Source organism: Populus trichocarpa, chromosome 19 (assembly GCF_000002775.5).
Source record: "Populus trichocarpa isolate Nisqually-1 chromosome 19, P.trichocarpa_v4.1, whole genome shotgun sequence".
In the NCBI taxonomy this organism is placed as follows: domain Eukaryota; kingdom Viridiplantae; phylum Streptophyta; class Magnoliopsida; order Malpighiales; family Salicaceae; genus Populus; species Populus trichocarpa.
Genome location: NC_037303.2, coordinates 1,094,773 through 1,105,878, shown reverse-complemented (window position 1 = coordinate 1,105,878; position 11,106 = coordinate 1,094,773). Strand labels below are relative to the sequence as shown.

The 11,106-nt window shown below is 32.6% G+C and overlaps 2 protein-coding genes across 2 annotated transcripts; both read right to left on the bottom strand.

Moving 5' to 3' along the window:
- Window positions 1-410: 410 nt before the first annotated feature.
- On the bottom strand, window positions 411-4,586 carry LOC18110609 (probable LRR receptor-like serine/threonine-protein kinase At1g53440). The gene is made up of 9 exons (XM_024591730.2): window positions 4,581-4,586; window positions 2,901-3,036; window positions 2,444-2,562; window positions 2,102-2,312; window positions 1,730-1,970; window positions 1,107-1,257; window positions 965-1,018; window positions 803-874; window positions 411-602 (listed from the first exon to the last, which is right to left on the bottom strand). Exons 1-9 carry the CDS (start codon window positions 4,584-4,586, stop codon window positions 411-413), a joined length of 1,182 nt encoding a protein of 393 aa, XP_024447498.2.
- Window positions 4,523-6,993, bottom strand: LOC18110608 (GDSL esterase/lipase At1g29670). Its single transcript, XM_006388870.3, has 5 exons — window positions 6,635-6,993; window positions 6,026-6,150; window positions 5,666-5,911; window positions 5,107-5,356; window positions 4,523-4,945 (listed from the first exon to the last, which is right to left on the bottom strand). Exons 1-5 carry the CDS (start codon window positions 6,882-6,884, stop codon window positions 4,755-4,757), a joined length of 1,062 nt encoding a protein of 353 aa, XP_006388932.1. The 5' UTR covers window positions 6,885-6,993; the 3' UTR covers window positions 4,523-4,754.
- Window positions 6,994-11,106: the final 4,113 nt, after the last annotated feature.

Below are 11,106 nucleotides of genomic sequence, written 5' to 3'. Positions count from 1 at the left end.
GCAAGATTACTTCAATAGTAACACACGTTGCCAAGGCAATTGTGTAGTCTTTTTCTTTACAAATTCCAGTTCAGTCTAGGAGAAATCGCTCTGCAGAACCAGCTGGTTCAAACATCTTTGTACACTGATATCTTTTTATAATTTCTATGTAAAGTTTTTGAATTTCCAATTTTATGTTGCTTCTTAATGCTTGAGTGTATGTGTATCAAACTGAAAATCTTGGACTTAACTTTATCAGCTAGAATTTTCTGTGATGGTTGCTTTATGTGATACTAAAATAAATGATCTTTGAGATATGTCAAGAAATAAAGAGACTTAAATTTGCGAAATAAGAGAGGAAGTGCACAGACAGCATGCACTTTGGTTAATAAAGTTTCGTATTCATGATAAAAAAATTGTGGTTCGTGGCATCAGCTTTTACTAATTGGATAAAGATCCTGGGCTGATGAAGAGGAAGAAGCAATCCATGGTCCCTCTGATGACTTCACGAGGGACTGAGTTTCACTTAAACTTCCATTGACAGAAGATTGAGCAAACTTGTTATGTAAGGCCGTAGCATACCCTGATGGATCACCCAATGTGCTTGGAACCATGACTAGTTCCTCGACATTAGAAGGGCTACATTGATCATTCTAACCACTTGTTTCTTGTTGAATTCAGATACTAATCTTGACAAAGAACCATCTCAACCCAAAAGCTTAAGCTTTTAGGTGAGGTCCCAGAATATGATTTATATTATTCTCTAACACACCCCCTCAAGTGAAAGTCCTTTGGGCTTGAAACTTGCACAGGCCCACATTACCTTAGGCTTAGTTCTTATCAAATAATTAGAGAATGTGAGATTCGAACTCGTGACCGCTTGGTCATCAAGGCTCTGATATATACCATGTAAAAGAACAATCTCAACCCTAAAGCTTAAGCTTTTGGGTGAGGTCTCAGAATATGATTTATATTATTCTCTAACAAATCTTGGATCAACCATCTCCATTATATCCCTATTTTTTTGTAAATATAGAACCTGAAATAAAAAAACAAAAAAAAAACTAGATATATAGCTGACTAAGAGTAAACATGAACAATTAAGAGACTAAATGGGCATAACATACCCAATCTAGAAGGCATACAAAATTTCCATCCCTCCTAAATTTGACGTTGTTCATCCCAGAAACAATTTCCAATGCTACAACACCAAAACTGTATGCATCTGCCTTGTAAGTTAAGTAACCATATAATGCATATTCCGGTGCCATGTATTCCCTGCACAGAAAGAATAACACAGAGACATTTTACTAGTTTGCTTCACTAAAACATGTAAGAAATGCTAAATGTCTATTGTTTGTTTTTGTTTTTGATAGGAAAGTTATATTTTTAGCAGCCTAAACAGTATTTCGAACCCTGGATAATAATGTGAATAGTATGTTCATTTAGCAACCAAGCTAAACCTCTCCAAGGGTTAGTCTTAGAGGAACACAGCCATAGATGGGGAAACCCTGATCCATGAGAACCCTGCAGTGTGTGATTTGAACCCTAGATGCCTGCCTACCATATATTCTAAAGCTAACCCCTTCCATCGGCGCTTGAGCCCAGTTACACATCATACTGTTTAAGACTAAAAATTATCTTAGATAAATGACAATACTTGTGTGTTTTCCTTACAGTTTGTTACTGTCTTCTTTTCAGGATTTTTCACGAGTTCAATAAACCCCTTGTGTTAATATCAGAAACTCACATTGTTCCAGCAACTCTGGTGTCGATGTGGGTGTTGTCCTCGTCATCAAGCTTGGCCATTCCAAAATCAGATATCTTGGCGTTCATGTCCTTGTCAAGAAGGATATTGGTACCTTTTATGTCTCTATGAACAATTTTGAGTGTCGACTCCTCATGCAGGAAAACCAGACCTTTCGCTATACTTACACATATCCTCTGCCTTGTACGCCAGTCTAGCTTCGTTGCCTGGATTTCCTTTGTCCCTGTAATCATCATGCATAACCCAACCCATCAATTTCTTCTTCACTAATTCTATCTATATTCCATTCGAAGAACTTGTTTTCTTTCCCATTACTTTACATGAGATACTATGGGGAAGTGATCAGAGGCCTACCGAACAAAACATGCGCAAGGCTATTGTTTTCCATGCATTCATATACCAGCAACAATTGCTTCCCCTCAATGCAACATCCATACAATCTAACAAGATTTGGGTGTTGCAAAGCAGAAATTATGCCAATTTCGTTCACAAACTCACGATTCCCCTGTTTCGATTTCGCCGAAAGCTGCTTCACCGCAATCTGAATGCCATCTGATAGTACTCCCTTCAATATGAGAATAATTTTAGACAAAGAAAATAAGTTCACTTGGCCATTCCATGCTGATTTGATAAGAAAAAAGAAATAATTTAGTAGATAAGTAGCTAGATCGATGAAAACAAAAATATGTACTATACTTTGTAGACGCAGCCAAAACCACCTTCTCCAAGTTTGTTTGCTGGATCAAAGTCATTCGTTGCGGCTTTGATTTGACTGAAGGTGAAGATACCAGTTAGCAGATCTAACCCAACAAGTTCTGCCCAAGGAACAAAGAGGATATGTATTTATTAGTTGTTCTACATGAATGATTCATCAAAGGAAGAACACAGATAGTTTTTGCAGTCCTACAAGAAAACAGCATTGAGATTGCCAATTCCCATTGAAAAAACCATTGTTATAGAGTAATATAAAAGCATTCCTTGAGCTTCGCCAAATGGTTTGAATCTTTGGATTGAGATAATTCTTTGAAAAATGTATGCATTCATGGATAGACATACAGCAAATAAGATGCAGAAAATTGTTTATTGTCGTGTTATTATAGTGACTGGATTCCTCACTAGAATTTGTAAAATCAAGTAAATGTATCAACTGTACCTCGATCCCTCGATTTCCTTCCTCCCAAATAACCTTTCCACCAGAGAGAGGATAGAAGTATGAAAATGAGGAATAATGACAAAACCACAGACCCAGCCACAATGAGCTTCTTCCTCCACTGTATTATTTTCCGGTGCTACGGATTATTTTTTTAGCTTAACAAATTATTTAAGCATTATTAATATGTTTTCTAATAAAAAATTTATTTTTTAACTTGAAATATAATGCATATTAAATGACATATTTTTTAAATATTTATTCGGTGATATATTTGATGATATTGTTTTTCAAATATTAAAACAATGACATATTGAATCGATTCTAGTTAACTTGTCAAGTTTGTAACCGAGGTTCATCTTTACCTTATAGAAAAAAAATTAAAATAAATTATGAAGCTCAATTACTAATTAACCCAATATTGTTGAAGGATAAAATAGAAAAAAAAAGAAAAAAAAAAAGCTACCCAAGTTAACCACGGTCAACCTCCAAACCCACAACTCGAGTAATGGGATCGGGATAACCCAAAAGAAAACAATTTAAAAAAAAATATGAAAATCAATTTCTAACCAACCCAATGTTGAAGGTTGAAATTATACAAAAAATCAATTAAAAATAACAAAAAAACCCTAAGTTAACCCGGGCTAACCTATTAAACTTGTAACCTAGGACAAAAGACAAAATAATGTTATAAAAAACAAATAAAAAAATTATAAAGCTCCATTTTCAATAGATCTAATGTTGAAAGTTGAAATCAAGGAAAAAAATTCTAAATCATTTAGATCGAAATAACTCAACAGAAATCAAATTGAAAAAAAACTACAAAACTCGATTTTCAAAAAGCCTAATAGTGGAGGATAAAATTTATAAACAAAATCAGTTGTAGAAGGGTAAAATAAAAAAGAGATAACCTTATAGAAATTAAATAAAAAAAATGACTAAGCCCAATTAAAAAATATTAAATTAAAAAAGGATAAAAAAATTGAAAAGAAAACCCAGGTTAATCTATTAAACTTGCAACTTGAATCATGAAATTAAGATAAATTAATTCATAAAAAAATAAAAATGCCACTACTAACATATTTAATGTTAAAATCTAAAAGAAAATTAAATCCATGATATCAGTATATAACTAATAAAAAGAATCAAGGAAAATTATGAAGCATAATTCCTAAAACAACATAATATTAAAAATAAATTTGTTTTTTAAAAAAATATATTAAATTATTTAAAAGTAAAATTAAAAAAAAAAAAAGTGTGACTAGTTAGCCACACATTTAAAAAAAATTGGTTAAAATTTAATTTGGTCCCTCTAAAGTCATCAATATTTGCTTCTATACCTTAAAATCTCTCAATGCTACTCTTGTGGTTTTCTAAACGTTTCAATGCCACTCCAAACCATCAACTAAACTATTTTTTAAATTTGCTTTTTGAGTTTTTTAGGTTTCCAAATGCATGTGATAACAGATGTTGATTTGAGAGGGAAAGATGAGAGAAAAATCATAAAAATAAAAAAAAAATGTGATAAAATTAACCTTTTGTTAGTTTTTTAATAATGAAGAGCAAAATTTAATATAGAAGAGTAGAATTGGAAATTTGATAATCTATAAGCACGAAAAAGATAGTTTATCCAAATATTTCGTAAGAAAACGATCTTATATATCATTCTTGAGGTACAAGTACATGCATGTTACAGCATATTGTCAGACTGTTTTTTTTTTTTTTTTTCGTTTACAAGAAGTCATAATGTTCGACTGCTGTTTTACATAATTTTATCATCGTGGCAAAGTGACCGAGACCACATTATTTCTATAAATTATTTATGGACTATTATCTTCCTTGACTTAGATCTGCATGTTAACTGATTAAATGACTGATATCGGTTGGATAAGCATCAGATGGAAGAAAGGCATTGTACGATCTTCTTGCAGTGAGTTGGTACAAAGCTTCTGTACAATGAATTGCATCCCAAAACATATATTCAGTCCTATTTTGGCATCGGCCATCACTACGTGCTGGACAACATCCAACGTTTGTAACCCTAAACCCTGTTATGCACAAAACAGACAATTTCCATTGCTTAGAGCCAAATAGTAATCATTAAAACAAGAAATTATTAGGTATACTGTGAATCGTACTCCTTGTATACTGAGCAATTCCTCGTATTAATAAATTGTAACATCCTCCACCAACAGGTTGGATGACTTACCGAGCACAGAAGGATCGCCAGATGACAATATCCCAGTAGAATTCAAGTATATAAAGCGTGCGTCATTCAACTCTCTATTCAGTTGATCAACAAGTGATACGAGTCCTGCGTTAAAAGGGAGGACTGCGTTGTTTATATTGGTCACACAAGAGAGATTGTTGGGGCATAGAGTAGAAGATGCGTAAGGAAGGCTGCCCATTGGTCCAAGTCCAGGCAAGGCAATTTTCCTGGCTCCTAGGTGGTACAGAAGCTGAAGAAATAGAAACAAAAGACATAAATTCACAAAAAAGATAAATTAAAATATATATGGAATATATATAATGCATAAATTAAGGTACAAATACAATTATTAAAAATAAATTATAGTGTTCAAGCTCTAACTACGAATCCTCATTCAATAAAATAGATGGATACAAGAATAAGAGAAAAAATCACATCTAGTCCCATAAAAAATGATAAGTATTTCTTATATTTTTCTCTCTTTCTTCTTGTATCCAAGTATCAATGTTTATATTTTGAGCATCATAAAATTTCTCGCGAAACGGATAGTAATACCAACCTTTATTTGCTGACTATACTGGTCAATTAAAACCTTGGCATATTGATCAGGGGTGTATAATCGGCTTGTTGTATAATTGCTAGGCATGAAGTAGTTGTTTAAGTAGTCATTACTGCCCAAGCTGACATAATATAAGCACTTATTAAGGTAATTTTCTGCTGCCTGCTTAGTCCCTAGTAATTGAATCGAGCGATTGAATGTAGCAGCATGATTTTGCAATTGCTCATTTAGGCTGATTCTCTCACCCTGGAACATGTCAACAGAAATAGGAAAACAAAAAAAAAAGATAGAAGTTAAATCATAGGACGTTGTAAAAATACTCACAGGCAAAAAATTACTACAACGTAAATTATTTGGTACCAGTTGGCTTCCAGTCTCATCACGAATCCCTGCTGACCCAGATGCATAGTTAACACCAACCAATATGTCTCTGCCTCTAGCAGTTGCAAATGGTGGAATAAATTGGTTAAAGCCCAAAAGTTCACCTGCAAATGCCCAAATTAAAGCCCAAATGTAATGTCTATTCACCATCTGAACCGTATCCGTATGTGCAAACCAAATTGATCACAAGAAAAGAGATAGACACAAGAAAAGAGAGAGAGAAAAAAAAAAACTAAGAAATAATTTTTTAGAAGAAGAAAGAAATTATTATCATTTGAACATCTATATGATTTTTTCTCTTATCTCATGTACTGTAATTATTACTGTAGCATTATAAAGTTTTTCTATGCAGGTTGTTCTATCAATTCACAACTTTTGACTAAATACTGCGTGTAATTCTTGAACTATATTTCATGAGAGACGATGTAATTTATTCTTGAACAATAATATATGATGAAACTTTACGTGAAGCTATTAATTAATATATTTCGCTATACTACGTGATGGTAAGTATATATGAGAAAAATTATTTTGCATTTCGAAACTAATATGAAAGTGATAAGGTGCAAGGAGATGAGAAGGAAGCACCAATGATATCCACTGTGCTTCGGCCATTAGTAAACCTTCCGGTGGTTCCATTAGGGAAGTCAATTCCATATGGGCGGTAATTGGCCTTAGCAGCCGTTACAAGGTTGTTGTTGTTGCCACTATCCGCCAACGAGTCTCCAAATATGAAAAAACAAGGCACCTGTGGAGCTGCATGAGCACAATTTTGCAAATTCGACACCAGCTTCAATAGGACAAGTAGGAAGCACCATACTTTGATCTTGTCTGCCATTTCTAATCAATTTGCAGGAAATTAAGGTGGGAGCTGCTGAGAAGTATTTGAAGCAATGGAGTTTGAAAACTGTGAGGAGAACAAAGGAATCAATGGTAACACAGCCTGATGAAAACGTCGGGATTATATAGGGTAGGAAGAGGAGTGCAATGCTACAGACATGGTAGCAGTAAATTATTTATATTATTATTATTATTATTATAGTTCATTTTTAATATTTACTTTTAGGTGATAATATAAATTGTATGTATTAAAAAAATGACAAAAAAATTGGTATTATTTTTTATATTTCCCTTTTAAATTAAATACTAACGTTTTTTATTTATTTATTAATGATCCTATTATTCTTATTATTTAAACTAAGAGCCTAATATTCATGATAAATTAAAATTTACTCTTCATTTGGGAAAGGGAGATTCCTCACATTAATTAAGATAAAGAATGATCACTTTATCCCAAGCACAATATTATTACTTGAAACGTTGCCGTTCCTAGCTAGCTCACTTTCTTGGCCTCTTTTTCAGTATTTCTTGAGGTGGTTTGGGCATTAGCGCTGCGTATGGGAGTCTTTGATCAGTTATTTTGCTAGTAATTCAAAGGTAAATTCCAATGTCTAATGCCACGCTAGATTTAAAAACTGTATTTTGTTTCAATTATAATTTTTAAAGTATTTAATTAATCAATAAATACTATAATTTTACATCAATCCTACTGAAAATTCTCTTAAAACTTTAATTAATAAAAAAACTATAATATAGTTATATTTTTTAAAAAATTATATTTTTAAATCATAACTATAAAAACAACAAACACACGTGAAATTTGCAACTATTACTCTTAAGACAGGTGTAGTGTGGGATCACAACTCATTTAATATGTTTTAGCCTATAATTAAATTCAATTTCCCGGCGACCCCCACCTTGTGCACGGACCATGCTTAATATCTCTATAGACATTATATTGACCGAAAGAAATAAATTATGTAACTGAATGCTGAAATTAACCCCTCGATAACATCATCAAATGAGATTTGCAAGCAATCTTCGAACGAGATCATAATAATAATAATAATAATATACAATTCGAATGAAGGAGATGATTAAGATGATTAATTCTAAATTAATAAAATATAAAAGAATAAAATTGAAAGTAAAACTTTAATGAAAAAAAAAGAAAGCATGGAAGGAAAGCAGTAGAAGATGGAACTTAAAAAAAAAAAAAAAAAACCTATTTAAATGAAATGGAGGCTACATCTCAATAGGTGATTTTTTCGGTAGTGATCAATATTGGCGGCTGATTTGGTGACCTCTGCACGTATTTCGGAGTCCTTAACTTTATATTGGCTGTAATTCAAAAGGCTGAAGTCACCGTTTTATCTTAAATTGGAAGAATTACCTAATTTCTGGCGCTGGAGAGGTCCTTCAGTACTTTCTTTATAATTTTTTGTTTTGTTTTTTTTTATTTTATCCATGTATTTTTTTTATTTTTTTTATAATCTAATTCTATTGAGATATAGTTTTAAATTTTATACAAAGACAAAATTAAAAAAAAATCATAAAGTAAAATACAAAAAAAAAAAAAACACATGATGGATCATAGTTTTTATAATTTTTATTTTCATCTAAAAAATCATTTTATTTATATTTAAGTTTATTAGTTTGAGATATAAGAGAGAAAACAACCAGAAAACAATGAAAAATAATAAAAGTTAACGGTTGGCCAAATTATAGCCACTAAAAAAGTCTTTCTTAACGTTAATAGGTTAATAGGTAATTTTTAATTTAATTTAATTTTGTGTTTTAAACTGATTTTGAAATGTTTTGAGTTGAGAGATTGATTTATTAACATAATATGAATGTTTAATTTTGTTAGGGACTGAATTGAAAAAAATTAAGAAAAAAATGGAAATTAACCAAGCATAAGAAATTGAAAAACTAGGAACCAAGGAGCAAAATGCGCCGAAATGGAGAGACTATAATGAAGTTTGGCACAATTAAATCAAAGAAAAGAAGAAACCCTAACCAAGACTCAAAACAACGTCATTTCAAATTAAATGAAACAGTGCATTTTGAGTGAAAAGGGAAGAGCAACAGTTGGAGTTTCAAAATAAACGTCGCCGTTTTGTTCATGGCATTTGCAGATTTTTGGGCAGGAAAGAGGCAAAATCAGTGAGGTCTCATGCAACTTTAGGGCTTAGTTTCGGTCCTGATTAAGTCTCTTTATGGTGCAGAAACGATGGAAATGTGTCTTCTAACATATCAGCTACAATCTTGGTGCACGAAATCAGAGTTTAATTTCCTGAATCAGCTAAATCAACCTCCCTCCATGACTAACTATCGTTCTTTCCATTTGGATGTGAGATTTAGATTGCAAAATCTAACCCTATCTCGATGAATCAAGTAAAGAGCATGTTTTTTAATATGTTGGCTAGCTACAATGATACAAGAAATCAGGCTTTAACTCTTAGAATCCACATTAGATTTTGTGTCAAACATGCTCACTCAATTAACCTCCTCCCAATACCTGCAGCCATCCTTTCAATTTTGATGAAAGATTTAGCGTTCAAAATTTGGTCCTATCTCCATGAATCAAGCAAAAATCATGTTTTATGATATATTGGATACAATCACGATACAAGAGATCATGTTTTAACTCTCCGAATCCAAAAACAAAAATAATACGGTAAAAAATGAATGAATAAAAAATATTTGAGAACTGAGTTAAGAGAATACAAATTTGAAGTTTGAGGATTGAATTATAATTTAGGGGTCACTTTGGTTAAAAAATGAAAGAATTGGAAGTTTGGTGATTTAATTGAACTTGGAATTGTTTAATTAATGAAATCAGGGACCCAATTGTTAAATGTTAGAAGTTTAGGGGCCAAATTAAAAATAGTCATTTCGTGTGAAATCGGTGTCGTTTTCAACGCACACTGTTTATCATCTCCTCATACTGAAGACTGGATCAATAGGAGACATAGCCAGCAGATCATGGACCACGATGCCTATGATCCCTCACGGAACGTGCCTCATTTCTGGAGGCATGAACACACGACCTTCCTAGCTTTATAAAAGCTAGAGAAAGGCCTTACAGGGAAAAAGACAGGCTAAAAAACACACAGAGAGAAAGACAGAAATGAAAAAAAACACTGGAACAACACAGGAGCCGAGAACGAAGGCAAAATAAGAGAGGGGGAGAGAGCCAGACGCAGAGAGATAGAGTGATAAACCAGAGAACCAAGAACGAACGAACGAAAAAACAAGAAAACTGTAAACCCCCGGTTATAATTTTTCTGGGTATTTAAAAGATGAGAAATTTAACCAATAGTAAAATTGGTTAAATTAAATTAAAGAAACCTAAATCAAGCTAAAAATAGTGAAATTAATGAAATAAAAAGTGAATATAGTACTAAATCATTTTAAAGAAAAACATTTGTGAGGACAAAATGAATACGTAAGATCAAGAGAGGTCAATATTCAAATAACAGAAGGTTGGGAGTTTATGTACAAATGATAAAAAAGGGGTGGGGATAAATGTGCAATTAACAAGATGTTAGAACTATAAATATCATTCTATTTTCTCTCTTGGAGGGACTAGCAAGAGTAAGAGAGGGTTTAGAGAGGGACTGGAGAGAAGATATATTGATGGCAGATCAACCGACAGCTATAACTTCACCTTCCATCGTTGGATCAGCACGATATTCAGATATGTTGTTCTTATCCATATCCTGTACATTGTCACCGTAGGGATTTTCTATATCAGTCCTCGTTTGAGAGATATCGAGGGAGAAAAATATCTGGGAAAATACACTTCTGGACAGTCTTCTTTGCTATCTGTTTTCTCCTTCAGCCACCGTTGGATTAGGCTATAACTTGGATATGTTGTTCTTCCTGATTCTGTCTAGATTCGGAAGGGTAGAGATTTGAAACAAAAATTCGGTATAGAAGTTGTGTATCTCGCACAGTAGGTCTGCAAGTTTGAGGTCAGTTTGGTTAAACCCATATTTCTGGAAATTTCACCATTTGATGAAGTTAATATTGGGATATGTTATACTCATAATAATGCATTATAACTTGACAGTATGGATTGTTTGGAATATTATTCGTTTGTTATTTATGGTTGATTGAAATTGTTGTCAAGGATTGTGTTTAGAAGAATATTGTTCGGAAAGTTTGTAAAATCGATAAGAATGTTTTATTTTGACGTTAAGAGGGAAGATTGA